Genomic DNA, 22,050 nt, shown 5'->3' with positions numbered 1-22,050 from the left:
CATGTGTACAGTAGCGTTACTTAAATATGGGGGGAAGGCTGGAGCCTGAGGTGCCTGAGACCTGAGGGGTTTGCTGTTCTGGTCATCTATTCGCTTCTACGTGTGTTGACCCGTTTATGAGGATTGCCTTTGCTGAGAATCCCAGGATGCCATCAGTCATGGAATATCCACTATGGACTATATAATTAGCTATGGACTCCGTTGTGCTGGGAAGATATTCCTGGGCCATTTAATAATTAGTCCAGTGACGGGACAAGATCATCCAGTACCCAGGGCAAAGATGCCAAATTGCAACCCCCCCTCCATTCTGTGCAAGCTTATGAGGAGGGGGGAGAGAGAGCACAGTCTGCACCTCCTCTCAGCTCTCTCCTCCTCTTCTTGCTGCTTCTAGCACTGGGCTGACATAAGTAGTGATACCACTGTCACTAATCCTGTCAGCCTTAGAAGGAATTTGCGGCGCCCCCATCCCTACACTACACTCTGCGCCAAGGGCAGCCGCCCGTTCTGCCCACCCCTTGTCCCGGCCCTGCTGTTATCATGTACACACTGAAGAAGGACAGTAAAGACTGTTGAACATTCCCATAAGCCTGATCTGAAGTTATTCAAAGGGGTCCATAATGGACCTGGCATATACAAAGAACCTGGGCCCGTTTATGCACTAGAGGGGTATGAACTACACAGTCCTACAGTGACAAACAAGCTGCAGTTTGATGAAGAGCAAGGTCATTGCTAAAGGCAACCAAGTTCACTAGTCACACACAACCAGTCGAGGCATGGTAGCCGAGGAAGGTGAGGCACATTCTATAAGTGAGGGTGGTCACTAATTGGGCTCCTTCCCCAGCAGTCCATCTCTTATAACAAGCAGGAGCAAGACCAGTGCAACAGAGGTTTCCATTCTGACCAGAGTGAGATCCTGACATGAGACCTGCACTATGTGTCCGGTGGGGTTTACGTTACTGGGAGCGAGGTAGCGGAGGTACGCTGTCTGGTCGAGTGGTCCGCCACCCTGAATGCAATACATGTAATCACGGTTTGGTCATGCTACACTGTACACAAACATATTTTTTGCTAAACAAATAAAAAAGACCAAAAATTTTGAAAAGAAAAAAGGTTTTTCTTTGTTTCTGTTATAAAATTTTGTAAAGTATGTTTGCGCCTTCACTGATGGGCACTGATGAGGCTGCACTGGCAGGCACTGATGAGGCGGCACCAATTAGGTGGCACTGATGATGGGCACTTATATGCAGCACTGATGGACACCAATAGGCGACACTGATGAGCACTAAGAGGCTGCACTGAAGGGGGCGGGGGAGGGGTTAAGTGTGTCCTAGGGAGTGTTTCTAACTGTTAGGGGGATGGGCTACAAATGACACTTCACTGATCACCGCTCCCGATCACAGGGAGCTATGATCAGTGACAGTGACACTAGGCAGAACGGGAAGATGCTTGTGTACATTAGCATCTCCCCGTTCGCTAGATCCGTGAGACGATCGCGGGTATCCCCGCGGCGATCGAGGCCGCGGGACCCGCGACCTGACTCACGGAGCGCCCGGCAGGGTCACGTGACCACACGACGGCAAATGGTTTGTGAATGTGGTGCCTATTACATAGGTAAGACCAAACAGGAGTTTTGGCGATGTATGTCTCAGCACGTGTATAGTATGCGGATTGGGGATCGCCATCTCCCAATCAGCAGACATGCCGTGCTTGAACATAATTACAAAGTACCTAAAATTTCCTTCACAGGTACATATTCCCGATCGAGACGGTGATCGGAACAAAATCCTACTTCAATTAGAACAAAGATGGATTTTCAGACTACACACCACTGTCTATCCAGGCTTAAACGAATCCATTTCTTTCGCCTCTTTTCTAATGCCGCGTACACAGGAGCGGAATTTCCGACAGAGTCCGACGGGAGCTTTTCATCGGATATTCCGAAGATGTGTATGCCCCATCGGACTTTTTCAGTCGAAAAAAAAACAGATGGACTTAGATAGAGAACATGTTCTATATTTTTTCCAACGGAAAAAATTACTATGGGAAAAAAAACGCTTGTCTGTATGCTGTTCCGACACCAAAAACGACGCATGCTCTGAAGCAAGTACGAGACGGAAGCAACTCTTATAAACAGGTGTTGACCCCATCCGGCCTGGAGGGACTTGGGAGTATATCAACACGTAACTCCTTGTAAACCGCACTCAATGAGGTGCTGTCTCACCTTGGGGCACCATCTGGCCTTTTCATTACGTGGGATTATCTGACAGCTCTTACGGGATAGGGTTAGGGGGTTAGGGTTTCCCCTTGAAGAACAAGGTTAGGACTCAGGGATTGGAATAGGGACCTCCACCAAAGGTCAGCAGGCGTGTCCCCAGAAGTCAGTTGCGTATGTGTTTATACGCGCATCGGGACCCTACGGGGTAAAGGACCGTGCTATACCGCAGATGGCCACCGGTGGCAAAAAGCGCCCTGAGGCGATTCAGTTAGCATAGGTAGCGCTATACAAGTCACTCATTCATTCATTCAGTTGGGAGGTCCCCACCGTATACATTTTGGTAATTATGTGAGATGGCTATTGTTGCGTGTATATAACCAGTCATGCATTTTCCAATCGGATTTTGTTGTCGGAAAATTTGAGAAACCATGCTCTCAAACATTTTTACCGTTCGAAATTTCAACAGAAAAAGTCCGCTAGAGCCCACACACGATCGGATTTTCCACATTTCACATAATCCGATCGGACTTTTTCCGTCAAAATTTCCGACCGTGTGTATGGGGCATTAAAGAGTGTAACAGACACTCTCAGCTTAGACAACTGCAACCAGCAAACCTGCTGGGAAGCCATAGTCCAGTCTGAAAAAGGTGTCCGGGTCTCAGGCAGTCTGAAACCCGGACGTATGATTCCAAACCCGAACTGTCCGGGTGAATCCTGGATAGGTGGCAACCCTATCTGGCATGCATGGTGATATGTAACGCATTTTTCAATTAATGTTTTCTTATATAGGTGCTCCTGACATGTGTTTGGGGGGAGGCTCAATATTTCTTTTGGGGGGGGGCGGTTAAGTTCTTGGGTGCATCTTTCAATTTTTTTTTCTTTATTCCTATCAATAGCCCCTTATGTGATAGCATATATAGTATAGTAGTATTTTGCCTTATATTGCCTTATGTGATAGCATATATACAGTGCCAGGTTCTCTTTCTTGAGACATCATTGGTCTATTAGAGGACTATTGCCAGCAGGTCACTTCCGTCTGAAAGGCGACAGTCGACTTTCACGCTGCTGTAGTGAAAAACTCACTGCTGCTGCCGAAGTATGACGTGTAAATGGCAGTAAAAGGGCTAAAGAGCAAATTAAAAATGGGGAAAAAAATTCAGCAACGTCTTCAAATGCGATTTTTTTTTGGGGCGATTTTGATCCCATTTCCTTCTGGAGGGGGGGGGTCCCCAGTGGTGGGATACAACAGCAATATACAATGAGCATTGTATGGAGCTTACCTGGATGGGATATAGCAGTAAATGCGGACATATGGCCTGTAGGCTATGGCTATGCAGAGTTGATAATAAAATAATAAAATCATATCTAATCTGTCAGAACAAGTATAATTTGTACAGTGAGTCATTATATACAAAGGGGAGGTGGTGGAACACAGAGCACCCAATCAACTTCTCCTTAATATCATGAATTAAGTGAACTCTGATGATATCAGGGGTGGATGGGGGGGGAGGGGGGCAACGGGGCAATTGACCTTCCCCCCCACCCCGAGAAATTAGTGGCAATTCACAACTTGTGGCAGGGTACAATTCACAACTTGTGGCAGGTGACAATTCACAACTTGTGGCAGGTGACAATTCACAACTTGTGGCAGGTGACGTGGCAAGTGACAATCAGCATCTGGTGGCAGGCGACAGTGGCAAGTGATGCACTCGGGGCTCCCACCGATTCTGCATTAAGGTGAGCTGAACTATTTTATTTTATGAGCAAGAAGAGGGGGTAAGGTCGCGCTATGGAGCAATTAGATATAATTCTGGTAAGAGCGACCTCTATTAGATTTCTACCCAATGTGGGTGGAACGATAAAATGGAATAAGAGGAAAAATAAACTTGGCGCTATACCATTTTAGACTCAAAGTAAATAAATAATTATAATTTGCATAGATTTTCCAGCGTGCTGGTAAATAAAAATTAATAGTTAAAAATAAAAGAAAAATGCTGAAGAACTCTCCGTGTGATGCCTAACAGCAATCTGTAGTAATTATTCTTATATATATACTTTTCAATAAATATCAATAAACCATAGAAATCAATAAGCCATAGAGAACTATTCAAACATGCAATTCCTAAGAAATTAATTAAAGTGCAAGTGCCAGTGAAAAAACTTGTGCCAGTGTTTGAATGCACAAAAAATCAATTGCAAAATAACAAAATGAAATAAATGTCCAATCAATTATCTATTTTGCATATCATATATCCATTAGTGCACATATTAAATATCATGTGACGAAAAGTCAGTGAATGGATAAAAATAAAAATATATAAATAAAACAGGTGATCAAAACCTGAGAAGTAATAAAAATTTGATGATGTATGTTGAAACAGGAAAATTATGATAAAAATTGATTATAAAATTGATGATAAAAAATAGTGAAAAAACTGTGAAAAAATTGTGAAAAAAATTGTGAAAATTCTTCTATAAGTGGGGGGGGGAGGGGGTGACTTCAACTGTTGCTCCCGGTGCTCGGTGAACACTTATGTAATTATGTAATTGCTCTCACCAGAGGTATAGCCCCGTCCGGGGTGGATCAGCCTCCACAGTATAAGCCACTGTGTTGCTCTCTGGCTTGCCTCTGCTGTGGTTCTGGGAGTCCCTCGTTCCTCCGTTGGTATAGCGTGCCACGTTATATACAACAAGGAAGAGGCATATCCATGGTGTAGTACGTTTATGAATTGAAATTTTATTTAAATGAACATAAAATTACTCACAAGCAATCTCGTTTGTTTATGCTGCTTGGTTTTTAAAAATCCCGCTCGGCTGCCTCGCCGTCTGAGCTAGAGGTGTATGCTGTCTGGCCACGCCCTACACCTTTCGTCATACAGACGTCATCTGGAGCGGATGACGTCTGTATGACGAAACGCGTAGGGCGTGGCCAGACAGCATATACCAACGGAGGAACGAGGGACTCCCAGAACCAAAGCAGAGGCAAGCCAGAGAGCAACACAGTGGCTTATACTGTGGAGGCTGATCCACCCCGGACGGGGCTATACCTCTGGTGAGAGCAATTACATAAGTGGTCACCGAGCACCGGGAGCAACAGTTGAAGTCACCCCCTCCTCCCCCCCTTCCCCCCCTTCCCCCCCCCCCCCCCACTTATAGAAGAATTTTCACCATTTTTTTCACTATTTTTTCACAGTTTTTTCACTATTTTTTATCAGCAATTTTATAATCAATTTTTATCACAATTTTCCTGTTTCAACATGCATCATCAAATTTTTATTACTTCTCAGGTTTTGATCACCTGTTTTATTTATATATTTTTATTTTTATCCATTCACGGACTTTTCGTCACATGATATTTAATATGTGCAATAATAGATATATGATATGCAAAATAGATAATTGATTGGACATTTATTTCATTTTGTTATTTTGCAATTGATTTTTTGTGCATTCAAACACTGGCACAAGTTTTTTCACTGGCACTTGCACTTTAATTTCTTAGGAATTGCATGTTTGAATAGTTCTCTATGGCTTATTGATTTCTATGGTTTATTGATATTTATTGAAAAGTATATATATAAGAATAATTACTACAGATTGCTGTTAGGCATCACACGGAGAGTTCTTCAGCATTTTTCTTTTATTTTTAACTATTAATTTTTATTTACCAGCATGCTGGAAAATCTATGCAAATTAGAATTATTTATTTACTTTGAGTCTAAAATGGTATAGCGCCAAGTCTATTTTTCCTCTTATTCTATTTTATTTTATATTCCAATGAAATACTAGAAATAGTGTGCTTCAATCATCCTGATACCAGACCGACCAAGGTGATTGAAGCGCCAACACATTTCCACGATAAATTGCGTGCAAAATTTTTCTAGCAGTGCCTCTCCCGAGACTAGACTCTGGATCCGCCCCTGGGTGATCTGCCTTGTACTTTGCTCCCAGTGCTACGTGTTGCAGTAGGGGAAGAATTTCATCAGCAAACATCAGTACAGGAAAGACTTGTTCTCCTATAGAAGGCGTTTCCGGCTCATTCTGAGATTCCGAAATAATCCAGGAAGCTGGAGGCCCCTTTGCCGCGTCTGCAGCTAATTACAGGTCGGAGGTCTCCAGTAAATAGGATCATTCCATGGTAGGGGCTTTTCTCTCTTCTTCTACCTGACACAACTTATCCCCAGAATCTCCCTTTCACATTCTCAGTTCTCAATCTAAACATTACTGAAGTTAAGAACGACAGGGCTGGGCTGAAGGGTGGGCAGAAGAGGAGTCCGCTTTGGACTTTTGAGTACAGGGAGTACAAAAAAAAGGCAGGACATGGAACCTATGCTGCTGAACTCATTGATAGCTCATGGAGGTGGACCTTTTGCCATTGGTGATTGATGGTTCAAATATACCTGGGTTTGGTTTGAGGCGGCTTCAGCTAATATTACTAAAGTTCAGGTGCCAAATCCAAACCATTTGAGTCAACAAGGGCCAAATGGTAAAAAACAGCAATGGCCATTTTCTAGGCTAATAGGTGACATATTGTCAAAAAGCATGGAGGGTTGGTCACAGCCCTGTGCAACATGTTGCAAAGTATTGGGACAGGTGCCTTTACAGGCACATGAACTTTAATGGCATCCCAGTCTTAGTCTGTAGGGTCCAATATTGAGTTGGCCCGCCCTTTGCAACTATAACAGCTTCAACTCTTCTGGTAAGCCTGTCCGCAAGGTTTAGGAGTGTGTCTATGGGAATGTTTGACCATTCTTCCAGAAGAGCATTTGTGAGGTCAGGCACTGATGTGGACGTGAAGGCCTGGCTCGCAGTATCCACTTCAATTCTTACCAAAGGTGTTCTGTCGGGTTGAGGTCAGGACTCTGTGCAGGCCAGTCAAGTTCCTCCATCCCAAACTCGCTCATCCATGTCTTTATGGACCTTGCTTTGTGCACTGGTGGGCAGTCATGTTGAAACAGAAAAAGCACCTTGTCGCATGGTGTGTCCACTAATCATCCACAGGGAATCACAAATACAGATGAGGACAAAGTGCCTGCTCCACCCAACTCTGGCACGGTGGTTGTGAGGGTCTGCAGGCAAGGTGCTTATTGGAATTTGGAAGATACGTTTAAAAATAGGGGGACCCCAGATACTGGCCCCACCCCCTTAATGAATAACTGATCCTCAGCAATCGTGATGGAAAATGTCCCCAACCCACCAAAAGAAAAACCTGCTGACCAACGGACACATCCAATTCCATTGCTATCCCATCGCTGTGAAAAACAGCTCCAGTCCCCGACACTAAATGGAAACAAAGGGGCGGTTATCCCATTTGATGTCACTGACCAAATATGGCCATGTAGCCATATCTAATCCATGATGCAAGCCTTTATTCCTGCCCCTTTCTTTACATGACTGGAGATTCCCACTCAGTAAAAGAATGGGGCTGTGTGATGCCACATATATATAATTTGACCATAGTTCTCCTTTAAGTCCGTTGAGACCCAAAAAGTATTATGTGCTCACAACGTCAACCTTTGTTGCAGCAAAACCCCCATCATGTTCTTAATTGCTTTACCTTATCTATATGAAGTGATCCGGCAAATGCCTGAAAGAAGGTGCTTTACCCATAGTCCATTGCTATGGTTTGTGGTAATCAAATTCCAATCTGTCTCTTTCCTATATGACCCCAAATGGACACAAACCCCAGAAAGAAAGCAGTATATTGGGCACGTTAGTCAAATACCAAACTCCCCCTAGATTCCATTGATTGTATTGTGGGTAAGTGTCTTGTCACTATTGCCAAACTGATTAATATGTGTTCCTTCTAGGTGATGTAAGTCCCAGTCATTTCCTACCCTGGTGTCATGGCGGCCTCCTCCTCACAAGGTATGCTTGCAATTTGCAACCGTTTTCTCCAGTGTGTTCCTCCACCTTTCATCTCCAAACAAACAGGAACTTATAAAACATGATGGGTGTAACAGGATGCGTAATCGACTACATGAGCGAACAGAAAGTAAGGCCTCAAACACATTGGGCATTTAGCCCGCGGTGCATAAGGTCTAAATGTAACTTTACTAAACAGGTGAAAAATTTGAATTCCTCTAGTTTATAGACTGCATACATCCTAAATATGGAGCAATTTATCCAACTGTAAAAATATAGAACTTTTATCCAATTGTCCATCCAGAGCCTCTGGTTTATAGACCAGATACATCCTAAATATAGAGCCATTTATCCAACTGTCCATCCAGAGCCTCTGGTTTATAGACCAGATACATCCTAAATATAGAACCATTTATCCAACTGCCCATCCAGAGCCTCTGGTTTATAGACCGGATACATCCTAAATATAGAACCATTTATCCAACTGTCCATCCAGAGCCTCTGGTTTATAGACCGGATACATCCTAAATATAAAGCCATTTATCCAACTGTCCATCCAGAGCCTCTGGTTTATAGACCGGATACATCCTAAATATAGAACCATTTATCCAACTGCCCATCCAGAGCCTCTGGTTTATAGACCGGATACATCCTAAATATAAAGCCATTTATCCAACTGTCCATCCAGAGCCTCTGGTTTATAGACCGGATACATCCTAAATATAGAACCATTTATCCAACTGCCCATCCAGAGCCTCTGGTTTATAGACCGGATACATCCTAAATATAGAACCATTTATCCAACTGCCCATCCAGAGCCTCTGGTTTATAGACCGGATACATCCTAAATAGAACCATTCAGGGGCAACCACAATTGGAAGCACTGATCGGGACAGTCTTGAAAGGACAAACAATCAAAAAGCTCAATGAGATAAAATCATGTGGCGATTTAATAATAAAATATTGTATCAGAGCCACGCCTGATACACGTCAAAACGACAGCTATCCTCTCTCTCCATTCTCCTCGGCTTGCTCTCCACCCTTTGTGCTTCAAGCCTCGTTTTGGACTTGTGTTCTCTGATCATAAGACACGCCCGGGTGTTTCCATCCACCAGCTCCGGTCGGTGGTTGCTCCGGCGGCCTCTCTGTCCCTTCCTTGATCGTTCCACCATCCTGCCATATATCATTGGGGATTCGATCGAGGCCTCATATTGTCCATCTGGCTCTGCACATGTTGGCTTCCCTCCTCCTAGTGCCATCCAGGAATACATGAAGGTTTTGCCATCACACCATTGCTTCACCAAGTCAGTCCACCACGACTTTCTCAAGGTACTGTCACAGTGAGGAGCACGCTTTGCAATTGTTCCATCTATGCAAGGAGATTTTTAGATAACTGTTCATTTAAGTATATGTCATTATTAAATCGGCACATGATTTTCTCATTATGCTTTTTGATTGTTTGTCCTTTCAAGACTGTCCCGATCAGTGCTTCCAACTGTGGTTGCCCCAGAATGATTTTACTTGTATTCACACCCATCCTGGTGTGCTCACCCACACAGCTGCGTTTTGGGCTCTTGCTGGACATTTACAAGGTTCCCAGTGCAACATATGTCCCATTTTTCTGGCGCCAGACTGTTTTTGTCATTCTAAATATAGAACTATTTATCCAACTGTCCACAATTCCCCTTCTACCAACAGCTGATGCACATATTTAATCCCATATCGGGCCCACAGAGTGCCTCCCTCCAACCTGAAGAATTCCCCCAAAGATGCATTACACCACAGAGGGCTGTTAGGGGATCCAGAGACACTTGTACTTTGATTGAGTTATATGCCACTTTTATATCAAGTGATGACTGCAAATATTCTAGTACATTCAAAATTCTTGGAGTCAGTGGGGAAAAATCTCTTTGAACCAAAGGATACACATTTCTCCCAAATTTTGGAGTACGTAACGTTTGTTGTGGACTCTCTTGCCTTTAACAATGTCCTAAGCACCTCACCCAAGAGGCTTTGAGATTGTAACCTGGCCAATTCAAGCCATGCCGTCAACTGCAATCTCTATGGATTGGGATGGAGCCAGGAATCTTGCTGTAGTAAATCCCTCCTGAAAGGTAGAAGTATTGGAGGGGCCGATGCCATCTCCAGGAGCAGTAGAAACCAGGACCCTCATAGCCAAAAAAGTAGGATTAGGATGGCATGAACTTCCTCCTTTGAGATTTTCAGCAAGGCTTTCATGATTAGTGGGGCAGGAGGAAAAAAATAAACTAGGGGAAAATGCCAAGGAATTGAGAGAGCATCTTGAACTATCACTTCCTCGTATCTGGATATCGCTGTAAATCTGGGCACTTGCAGGTTTTCTGGGGTTGCCATAAGGTCTATGGAGGGAACACCCCATTGGGCAAAAATTGGTACCAAGCATCGACGGTTGACTGACCACTCACCACTGTTGGGAAACTTCAGGCACAACTGATCTGTTATCTGACAGTGAGCCTCCCAGCTCCTGAATCTGGCATCCGAGGTTACCAGGATCCAGTCTACCGTACTGAGAGACATGCCCTGAACAGGATCACTGGCGATGTTCACCAAGCCAGACTCTGGAGAATACAAAAAGATCCCCTGTCCAACGACTAGTTGGAAGGCCCTCATATGAAATTTTGCCCAGGGTGCTGCTGGAATCGCTGTAGTGAACATCCCTAGAAGCATCATGCGATATTTTGTGTATAGAAAAGTAGTTTATATCACTTTGTTGATGCATGCACCTAATTCAACAATCTTGTGACAAGTTACAGAGATTTGACCTTCTTGGGTATTGAATATTAGGCTGAGGTATTTCATTGCCTGTGTAGATATAAGATGGCTCTTTTGACTGTTTATGAGCCAACTGGTCAGGATTTCTAGAACTATGTTGTGTGTTAGCACCAGCTCCTTGCTTGAACTGGCTATCATCAGAATATCTTCTAGATAATGTAAGATTGTAATTTATTCCATACGAATGACTGCAATGGCGGATAGTAGAATCTTTGAGAAAACTTAGGAGGCCATGCAAATTCTGAAGGGCAAACATCTGAATTGGTAGTGCCTTCTACGAATCTTAGATATGTCTGGTGACCCAAACTTTACTTCAAGTCCTTCAATCATGTGCTTGGTGGGCTGGAGTTCCACAAAAAAAAAAAGAACAAAGCTGGGAGGGGAGGATCTCTCTTTTATTTGGCTAGGCGGTGATCCTGAGGGTTTAGAGGGAGGAGTACATTTATATGAGCCAAGAAAGCACTATACATGATTTACTTATATAGGTTATTTTATAGTAAAGGTTTCACTTGGTGCTGACACTGTACTGTTGTATAGGAGTTTAGGAAGACATTTCAAATATGCCACACACAAATGGACTAAGTCTGTTCGAAAGTCCGTTCGTTTTGAAAATGATGACCTAAGATGGGACTAAAAAAGGAAGTTCAATAGCCAGTAGTCAATAGCGCTTTGTAGTTGGCCGTCGGACCAGCATACAGACGAACGGTTCTCCCGATAGGAATTGAGTCCGTCGGACAGATTTGAAACATGTTCTAATTCTACGTCCATCGGATTTTTAAAATGAAAAATGATCGGATTAGCCCACACATGATCGGAATGTTCGACAGCCTGATTCCGTCGGACCTAGTCTGCCGGAAAGTACGGTCGTGTGTACGTGGCATAAAAGAAAATCAAAAATTTTGGGTTGTCCCCAGAAAGATAGTAGAGTGGAATTGTCCAATGGGGATACTAGTTCTGGTGATCTGGGGGCACCCAAGGAATTCCCTTAATTTATAGGGATTTCCTCTCACTTCCTGTTTGGTTATGGGACAGGATGTGAAGGGAAATCTCCCCAATGGGACACAGATGGTGAAAAAAAAGCTGACAGAGATCATAACTCTCCCTTATTCTTTCCAAAATGAAGAAAAAGTTTTTCCTATATGTAGCGATGGCTCCTGAAGAGCACACGCTATATATTTTAAAAAGTTAATGTTACACCTGAACTGCACTTTGGTTTGGGTATAATTGTTCCGAATTTGGACCTCAGCATCAGTCTGACTGGACTATAGGGTGTTTGGCCTGGCCATAGGGGGCACTGTCTCTTCTGGCAGGCATGGAACCACAGTCTGGTTGGGTGCTTTAAGGTTACTTTCTCTTGGAGCCCGCCCAGTGGGAGTGTCACTCTTGCTGTGCAGGAAGGCTATGGCCTGGGTTGCGGATCCACCCGACTTTATGTTTCGGGGCTGGCTAGCCCGAGGCAGGGAAACAAAAGGAAGGATTCTGAGGTGGTCCGGTGCTGTCTCCAGTCGTGAAGAGGCCCAGCAACTTCGTAGCTATCCAGGGGAGGACTCTTCAGAAGGCCAAGTACAGGTTGGCTTCTTAGCAAGAGCCTGGTGAGGCTGAGGGACCTAAGTGAATCCAATCTCGTTAGTATCGCCAAACCGGCTGAAAGATCCAGGTATTACACAAGTGTTCTACAAGTCCTAGTTTCCTACATGTTCTACAACAACGTCTGTGGCAGAGACTTATTCTTACATGTTCTACAACAATGTCTGTGGCATAGACTTGTTCCTGATTTAAGCACGTTGTTGGCTGCTAGGCCTTGTGAGAGAGGGACTATCCAACTTGAATGAACATCCAGCTGTGAATGGCTATTCTCTCGATTTAGTCAAATTAAGAGTTCTTTATTATTGACTTTGACACTAAGCCCTTGTACACACGATCGGAGATTCCGACGGAATGTGTCCGATCGGAGAGTTTTGTCGGATATTTCGACTGTGTGTGGTCTGCATCGGACTGTTTCCGTCGGAATATCCGTCGGACCAACTTTTCCAACTTGCCGGAAATATTTTCCAACAAAATGCTCCGATAGGACATACTCCGATCATGTGTAGAGAATTCCGATCGGACAAAGTGCCACGCATGATCAGATCAAATTCCTACATCAAAGCTATTGGCTACTAGCCTGAACGTAGTCCCATCGTAATGAAATTACGTCATCACGTTCTGAAAGATCGGATTTTCCAACAACTTTGTCCGACCGTCTGTATGCAACAGTTTCGGACAAAATCCGACGGATTTGGTTGTCGGAATCTCCGATCGTGTGTACAAGGGCTTAAGCCGCGTACACACGGGCGGACTGTCTGTCCAACTTAGTCCGCTGAAACACATTTCAGCGGACAGTCCGCTCGTGTGTGGGCTTTAGCTGACTTTTTCAGCGGACAGTCTGGCGGACTAAGTCTTTCGGAATTTCCGTAATATTGTCCGTCCAACTTTGGTTTCAGCGGACAGTCCGCTCGTGAGTAGGCAAGTTGGATGGACTAAGTATGGCGCATGCTCAGAAAGGATTTACATGGCGAAAGGTTGCATTGCTGTGTATTGGACGTCCTATTTCTAGTCCCGTTGTACGTGCTGTACACGTCATCGCGCAAGCTTTCAACAGACAGTCTGTTCATCGTGTGTGGTCAAGTCCGTTCATTCAAAAGTAGGACGGACTGTCTGTCGGATTGTCTGACGGACTTAGTTGGCCAGACAGTCCGCTCGTGTGTACGCGGCTTTAGAGTACCTGAACTTGTCCTCCTAACCCTCTGATCTTATACTAAGAGACTGTTCATTAACTACAGTTTTTGCAAATAAACATCTCTTTAAGCGGATCTGTCATCAGTCTCTAAAGTTTCTGGGCCATCTACCATGGGAAACCCCTAGACGCAAATCGAGGTGAAGAAGGTAACGGTAAGCCCAATCAAACTAGCAGCTCCTTCGGGGGTTGGTGCTACATATAGTTATACTTTAATGACATACAGGCAAATGTTTATGAAATATCTTGATATTTATTTGACTCTAGTACTAGTCTCCCTTTCATATGCTCTATATTGAAGAGTTAACTGAATTTCTTCATTTCAAGATGGCCTGAATGTTTTCGGTGGTGGGTTATTGTTTCTACAGGAGAGATGGATTGGCAAACCCCCGGGGATCTCATCATATATTCCCTTGAGGACCTGAAAGGAAGTGACTTCAAGAAATTTCAGAATAAATTGTCCGATTTCTCTTATGGAGATAAACCTCCCATTCCCAGAGGAAAACTGGAAAAGGCAGACTGGATGACCACAAAGGACCTCCTGATACACACATATGGAGAGGAGGGAGCTCTAGATGTCACCATTGCCGTCCTTAATCTGAATAGCCTGCGGGGACCTGCAAATGACCTCCAGGAAAAGAGAAAACAAAATGGTGAGTTCCCATCTATAATAATCATTTTATAGCATTTGTTTTATACCATTCATTAATTACCAGCATAGGGAAAATGCTGATATTTCTGGAAAAAATGAAAAAGTTAGCAAACCTAAAGAATAAACTGGGAAACATAAAACATCCGAGAGGTTACTATAACTGAGATCTGATCCCAAGCAAATACTTTTGTGTACACAAAGCAAGTTTCCTGTACAGTAATCTTATAAAAATTGTGTTTTGCAGCCAAGTTAAAGTCAACCATGACCAGCAACAAATTAACAGGTCAGTAGAATATCCCCCTAATATACTGTTATCAGATATTTTATATTGTTAGCTTCACTTGGTGCTGGCAGCTTCACTGCAGAATAGTTTGGGGTGTGCAGACTTTTTAAAATTATATACTAAAATAATATTATTAATGATGAATAATTCTGTGCAATTTTCTTTTGAGATCTGTCATCTTGTGAATTTGTCAGTTCTTGAATAGTGATGGCCGAACGGTTCGCCCGGCGGTCGTTTTGCAGCGAATTTCGGTCGTTCGCGGTCCGCTCGTTTCGCGGACTATTGGCGTAGTTCGCCCGGCGGACTTACGTGTTTAATGTGTAAAAGAACTTTGACCTATGATGACACATCCATCATGGGGTACAGGACAGCCAATTGAGACATGACAGCACATGGACACTTGGACATTCCCCCTAACTTATAAATACACCCGATCCGGCGGCCATTTTACATTCTTTCTTCTGTCACTATAGGGAGAGGTTGCTGTTTGGAGCAGGGACAGATAAACCACTAGCTATTTGGTACACAAAAGTTCTTTTCAGGACTGGTATAGGTGTTAGGTGTATATAAGTTTGCTGTGCTACTGATTGTTGCAGCAGACTGAGTGTCTTTTGTCAGTTAAGAGAAAGGGACAGAGCGCTGTGTCTGCTGCTATTTTAGGGACAGCCAGATTAGTCATCATCATCATCATCATCATTAGCTGTTACTATCAGGTCCACAAAAGAGCTATTCGAGTAACCAGTAATTGTTCCAGTCTCCTGTTTTGCCAGTTTGTATAGGGAAACGAAGGAAGCAGTGTGTCAGGCAGTGAGGGTCAGTTTAAACAGTTGCTGTTACTATTAGTTCCACAAAGGTTCTTTTCAGGACTGGTATCAGTGGTATGGTAATAGGCTTGTACACGTATAATATTCTTTCTTCCAAATATAGAAAGAATATTATACTTGACTGCTGCCCTTCTGCTGCTGTCTGCTAATCAGTCACAACTCACTTGTTCCACAAAGCTCTTTATCAGGACTGGTAACTTGGTCTGTGTAGGGTGCTACAGTACATAGGGTTGAGTGCGGTACAGTCTGCTGTTCTGTAAGGACCGCTATCGGTCCACAATAGATAGGGTTGAGGTGCACCACTGCTGAATGCTGCCCTATACTGCAGCAGTCCTTCAGCAGTATAGGGACTGACGTACAGTCTGCTAATCAGTCACACACAACCTACTTGGTCCACAAAGGTCCTTATAAGGACTGGTAACTTGGTGAAGGGTGCTACAGTACATAGGGTTGAGTGCGGTACAGTCTGCTGTTCTGTAAGGACCGCTATCGGTCCACAATAGATAGGGTTGAGGTGCACCACTGCTGACCGCTGCCCTATACTGCAGCAGTCCTTCAGCAGTATAGGGACTGACGTACAGTCTGCTAATCAGTCACACACAACCTACTTGGTCCACAAAGGTCCTTATGAGGACTGGTAACTTGGTGAAGGGTGCTACAGTACATAGGGTTGAGTGCGGTACAGTCTGCTGTTCTGTAAGGACCGCTATCGGTCCACAATAGATAGGGTTGAGGTGCACCACTGCTGACCGCTGCCCTATACTGCAGCAGTCCTTCAGCAGTATAGGGACTGACGTACAGTCTGCTAATCAGTCACACACAACCTACTTGGTCCACAAAGGTCCTTATAAGGACTGGTAACTTGGTGAAGGGTGCTACAGTACATAGGGTTGAGTGAGGTACAGTCTGCTGTTCTGTAAGGACCGCTATCGGTCCACAATAGATAGGGTTGAGGTGCTGTTAGGTTTCCTGGTGATGAGCCCGACTTGATGGAAGAAGACTTCTCTTACAGCTCTGGTTCAGGGACCACTGGAATGGAGACAGTGGCCCCGTGAGCGCAGCGGGGTAGGAGTGTCTGACTGGAAGCCGCGGCTGGTTCTTATGGATGCTGGAACTGCAGGGAAGTTGGTAGACTGGCAGGCAGCGATCAGCAGGCAAGGCAGTGGCAGCAAGGACTGGGTGCAGCACACTTGAACAGCAGAAGAATAGTCAGGCGGGCCGGGTCACAACGGATAAGCAGGCAGGTAAGTACAGCAGGCAAAAGAGAAGTGCAGGCAGAGGTTCGGCAACCATGGTACAGTCCAAAGCAAGGTCAGGCAGGCCGGGGTCAGAGCAGGAGAGGTCAGAGAGGTCAGACGGTAGCCGGGTCAGATATCACAACAGCAGGCAGATAGCAGGTAGTTCAGGTACAGAGCTGCAGACAAACAGCACCGAATAGATGCAGCAGCCTTCTTTAAATAGGCCCACTGGCGCCAAACCGCGCTAACGCGCACGCGCACGCCGTGCACGTGAACATCGCGAACATCTGCCCGTTTCGTGCGGGAGGAACCCTGACATTGCCCCCCCACAAGGGGCAACCTCCGGGTGCCCACAAGGTGCCTCTTTTCCGGATGAGCAGAGAAAAAGGCACGGACCAGTCTGTTGGCATGCAAATTACCATCGGGTTCCCACGAATTACTTTCTGGACCGTACCCCTTCCACTTAACCAAAAACTGTCTCTGACCTTGTCTCCTTCTACAATCGAGGATAGCCTCTACCTCATACTCTTCGCTACCATCGATAAAAATGGGTTGAGGTGGTCTGGAACTTCTACCCAGGAAGGGATCGGGCACCGAGGGCTTCAGCAAGGACACATGAAAGACCGGGTGGATTTTCATTGAATCAGGCAAGACCAACTCATACGACACCTCATTAATCCTTCTCTTTACAGGAAAGGGTCCGAAAAATTTGGGCGCAAGTTTCTTAGAAGGACAGGCTAATTTAAGATTGTTTGTGGAAAGCCTTACCTGATCTCCGACCTGCAGGTTCAATTCCCCTCTTCTTCTACGATCAAAGGCCTTCTTGCTGTCTGCTTGAGCTTTGGATACCGCCTCTTGTAACACCCGATTGTTATGACTGAGGAAGGTCACTGTGTCCTGAAACGCTGGAACTGGTGACTCTGGAAGAAAGTCAGGCAGAAAAGTTAAGTGAAACCCGTAATTAGCAAAAAACGGGGACTGCCCTGTGGCTGAGTGACTAGCGTTGTTGTAGGCAAACTCCGCAAGGGGCAGCAGAGATACCCAATCATCCTGGACAAAGGACGTGAAACATCTAATGTACTGCTCCAGAGTCTGGTTGGTACGCTCAGTCTGTCCATTGGTCTGGGGGTGGTAGGCAGATGACAGAGCCAGCTCGATCTTCAAACACTCACACAGGGCCCTCCAGAACCGGGAGGTGAATTGGACCCCCCTGTCAGACACGATGTTAGCAGGTACTCCATGCAGTCTGACTATCTCCTTAATGAAGACACGGGCCGTCTCCGGAGCAGATGGAGTCCCTTTCAAGGGAAAGAAATGGGCCATCTTAGTCAGTCTATCTACAACCACAAAAATGGCCGTGCAACCTTCAGAGCAGGGAAGCTCAACAATAAAGTCCATCGTGATCATCCTCCAAGGCCGATCGGGTGCAGGAAGAGGCTTCAGAAGTCCCCAGGCCCGATTCCTTGTTGCCTTGCTCCGGATGCACACAGGACAGGAGTCGACATACTTCTTGCAGAAATCCTTCAGGCCGGGCCACCAGAAGGTACGCTGTACCAATTCCAAGGTCTTACGAGGCCCAAAGTGTCCTGCTAACGGGTGATCATGGAGGAGGGCTAGAACTTTAATCCGGATGCTTTCAGGCACAAAAACTTGGCTCTCCTTCCATAGAAGACCCCCTCTGGAAATCAGTGTGACCTCTGGTGGTGCAGGTGAATTAGTGGATGCCTCCCTGATCTGCGCCAGCAAGTCTGGTTGCACAAGTAAAAAGGTACTCGCAGGTAGTATGGTGTCCGGAGCAGCAAGGTCTTTGGGGCAATCGTACATACGCGAGAGCGCGTCTGGTTTCACATTTTTAGATCCGGGACGGTAGGTTATGTGGAAACAGAAACGTGAGAAAAACAGGGCCCAACGGGCCTGTCGGGGCTTCAGACGCTTGGCAGTCCTCAGGTATTCGAGGTTCTTGTGGTCGGTGTAGATGAACACTGGATGAACTGCACCTTCCAACAAGTACCTCCATTCCTCCAAGGCAGATTTGATAGCGAGTAATTCACGGTCACCGACATCATAATTCTTCTCGGCAGGGGAAAGCTTTCGGGAGAAGAACCCTACGGGGTGCATCAAATCATTGCCGCCTTGCCTCTGGGACACAACTGCCCCCACAGCTACTTCGGAAGCGTCCACTTCAAGAATATATGGTAGGGAAGGATCTGGGTGGCTGAGGATGGGGGCAGAGGTGAACAGTCTTTTGAGTCTCTCAAAGGCCTCCTGGGCTTCCGACCCCCAGTGGAAGCGTACACACTGTCTTGTCAACTGGGTAATGGGGGCAATTATGGCGGAAAATCCCTTAATAAATTTTCTGTAAAAATTTGCAAAGCCTACAAAACGTTGTACCCCCTTTTTATCCGTAGGTGCAGGCCAGTCCAGAACAGCGGAAACCTTCTGAGGATCCATCTTGATGCCAGCCGGGGAGATCTCAAGCCCGAGGAATTGGATGTTCCGTTGCTCAAAACTACACTTCTCAGCCTTAGCATACAGTCCATGCTGACGGAGCCGGAGTAGCACCCTGCCCACGTGACCCCGATGCTGTTCGAGAGACCCCGAAAAAATCAAAATGTCATCCAAGTAGACGATCACAAAAATGTCCAGGAAGTCCTTGAACACATCATTAATAAGATGCTGGAAGGTGGCAGGAGCATTACAAAGGCCAAAGGGCATGACCAGGTATTCGTAATGCCCTAAACGGGTCCTGAATGCTGTCTTCCACTCGTCCCCAGCCCGAATGCGAACCAGGTTGTAAGCCCCCCTTAAGTCCAACTTGGAGAAAATCGTGGCTGATCTCAGTTTCTGAAAGAGCTCCGGCATCAGAGGAAGAGGGTAACGGTTCTTGACCGTGATCTTATTAAGCTCACGATAGTCCACGCAGGGCCGGAGCGACTGGTCTTTCTTGGTCACAAAAAATATTCCAGCGCCTGCTGGGGAGGTGGAATGACGAATGAACCCCTTCTCCAAGTTTTCAGTAATATAAACTTTTAAAGCCTCTTGCTCCTTTTCAGACAGGGGGAAGATACGCCCAAACGGGATCTCAGCTCCTGGAAGAAGTTCAATAGGACAGTCATAGGGGCGGTGAGGTGGAAGTGTGTCTGCTCCTCGCTTGCTGAAAACATCTAAAAATTCATGGTATGGTTCAGACACCAGCTGGCATAAGTCCTGATCAGAATCAAGGCAAAGAAGGGTAGAGGGCACGACAGAATTCACACAAAGACAGTGCTCTTGGCAGTAGCTGGACTGGAATTTGATCTCCCCTGTAGCCCAGTTGATGCAGGGATTATGGGCCTGAAGCCAGGGGATGCCCAGGATCATAGGAAATAGAGGGGAAGAAATCACATCAAGGGTGAGGAGCTCTTTGTGCTGGGAAGGGGTACAAGCCATCAAGGGTAGCGTCTCTTGGGTTACTTGCCCCGATTTGATGCGGGACCCATCAGCCAAGAACACAGACAGTCCGTGGGTTTTCTTCTGAAGGGGCAAGGCTTGCAGACTGGCAAAGGTGGCATCGACAAAACAACTGCAAGCCCCAGAATCAATGATGGCGCTGGTGGAGACCGTCCTTCCCTGGAACTGCAATGAGAGAGGGAGAGCAAGGTGGGTTGTGCTGGCTGGCAGAGAAACAGGAACAGGAGACACAGAGGAAAGGCACTTACGTGTCTTAACAGGACAGTTGTTAACATAATGTCCGGACCCCCGCAGTAAAGGCACAAATTCAGCTGGCGACGACGGGCACGTTCCTCTGGAGACAAGGTGGGACGCATCAATCCCAGCTGCATTGGCTCAGGAGTGTCAGGAGCAGGACTGGCAGGGTCCCTTTGCAGAGCAGGCTGAGGACAGAAGGCGGGAATAGGAACCCTTGCAGTCATCCAGTTCGAGCGCTGAGACTGAGTTGAGCGCTCGGCCCGCCGTTCCCGAAGTCGACGGTCAATTTGTATGGCCAAGGTGATCAACTCCTCCAAAGAGTCCGGGATGCCGACACGGGCCAGTTCATCTTTCAGTCCCTCAGAGAGGCCCATGCGGAACTGATGTCTTAGAGCAGAGTCATTCCATTGGGTGTCTGCGCTCCAGCGCCGAAAGTCAGTAACATAGTCCTCGGCCGCACGGCGGCCCTGCTGGAGCGCAGACAGAGCAGATTCGGCTGTGGCAGTTCGCTGAGGATCTTCATAAAGCTGTGCCATAGCCTCAAAGAATGAAGAAAGGGAATGGGTAGTAGCACTGTCACCCTCCAGGAGACGGTGGGCCCACGTCTGGGGTTCTCCCTGTAGTAGCGATATCACAAACCCCACCTTGGTAGCTTCAAGTGAAAAAGTCCTGGGTTGGAGGGCGAAGTATAGCTGACAGGCATTACGAAAGGCCCGGAACTTGGATCGGTCTCCTGAGAACCTTTCTGGAACAGGTACTCTCGGTTCAGGAGGGAGCATCACCACTGCAGGCTGGGTAGCAGGCTGAGTATGAAGAGGAGGTGATGCTGAGGTGGAAGGACTGGTACCGGAAAGGTGTTGAACTTGCTCTTCCAGTCTGGTATATCCCTCTTGGAGCGACTTCACAGCCTGTGTAAGGGCCGCTAAGTGGGTGCAGATCTCCTTCATGGCAGAAGCTTCTCCCGCAGGCTCAGTCATGGGGCTGTTTGTACTGTTAGGTTTCCTGGTGATGAGCCCGACTTGATGGAAGAAGACTTCTCTTACAGCTCTGGTTCAGGGACCACTGGAATGGAGACAGTGGCCCCGTGAGCGCAGCGGGGTAGGAGTGTCTGACTGGAAGCAGCGGCTGGTTCTTCTGGATGCTGGAACTGCAGGGAAGTTGGTAGACAGGCAGGCAGCAATCAGCAGGCAAGGCAGTGGCAGCAAGGACTGGGTGCAGCACACTTGAACAGCAGAAGAATAGTCAGGCGGGCCGGGTCACAACGGATAAGCAGGCAGGTAAGTACAGCAGGCAAAAGAGAAGTGCAGGCAGGCAGAGGTTCGGCAACCAAGGTACAGTCCAAAGCAAGGTCAGGCAGGCCGGGGTCAGAGCAGGAGAGGTCAGAGAGGTCAGACGGTAGCCGGGTCAGATATCACAACAGCAGGCAGATAGCAGGTAGTTCAGGTACAGAGCTGCAGACAAACAGCACCGAATAGATGCAGCAGCCTTCTTTAAATAGGCCCACTGGCGCCAAACCGCGCTAACGCGCACGCGCACGACGCGCACGGCGCGTGCACCCGAACATCGCGAACGTCGCGAACGCGTACCCGCACATCGCGTACGCGCACATCGTGTACGCGCACCTGCACATCTGCCCGTTTCGTGCGGGAGGAACCCTGACAGGTGCACCACTGCTGACCGCTGCCCTATACTGCAGCAG

General features: G+C 46.4%; 2 protein-coding genes across 8 annotated transcripts in view; one reads left to right on the top strand and one right to left on the bottom strand.

Annotated features, from left to right (window-relative positions):
- The window catches only part of LOC143956162 (uncharacterized), a 713,750-nt gene that overhangs the window by 62,435 nt on the left and 629,265 nt on the right, over positions 1 to 22,050 (bottom strand). The window lies entirely within an intron of this gene.
- The window catches only part of LOC143956174 (NACHT, LRR and PYD domains-containing protein 3-like), a 72,132-nt gene continuing 56,250 nt past the window's right edge, over positions 6,169 to 22,050 (top strand). For 6 of the 7 annotated variants that reach the window (XM_077466323.1, XM_077466322.1, XM_077466321.1 and 3 more), the window contains exons 1-4: positions 6,169 to 6,353; positions 8,026 to 8,083; positions 14,036 to 14,320; positions 14,564 to 14,602. In XM_077466323.1, coding sequence (XP_077322449.1) covers positions 8,062 to 8,083; positions 14,036 to 14,320; positions 14,564 to 14,602 — 346 coding nt within the window. In that variant the 5' untranslated portion in view covers positions 6,169 to 6,353; positions 8,026 to 8,061. The remainder of the gene's footprint in view (positions 6,354 to 8,025; positions 8,084 to 14,035; positions 14,321 to 14,563; positions 14,603 to 22,050) is intronic. The other variant, XM_077466319.1, reaches the window with a different exon arrangement.

Source organism: Lithobates pipiens, unplaced genomic scaffold, assembly GCF_037356315.1.
Source record: "Lithobates pipiens isolate NorthernLeopardFrog02 unplaced genomic scaffold, aLitPip1_a1.2 Scaffold_35, whole genome shotgun sequence".
In the NCBI taxonomy this organism is placed as follows: domain Eukaryota; kingdom Metazoa; phylum Chordata; class Amphibia; order Anura; family Ranidae; genus Lithobates; species Lithobates pipiens.
This window is presented reverse-complemented; position numbering and strand designations above follow the sequence as displayed.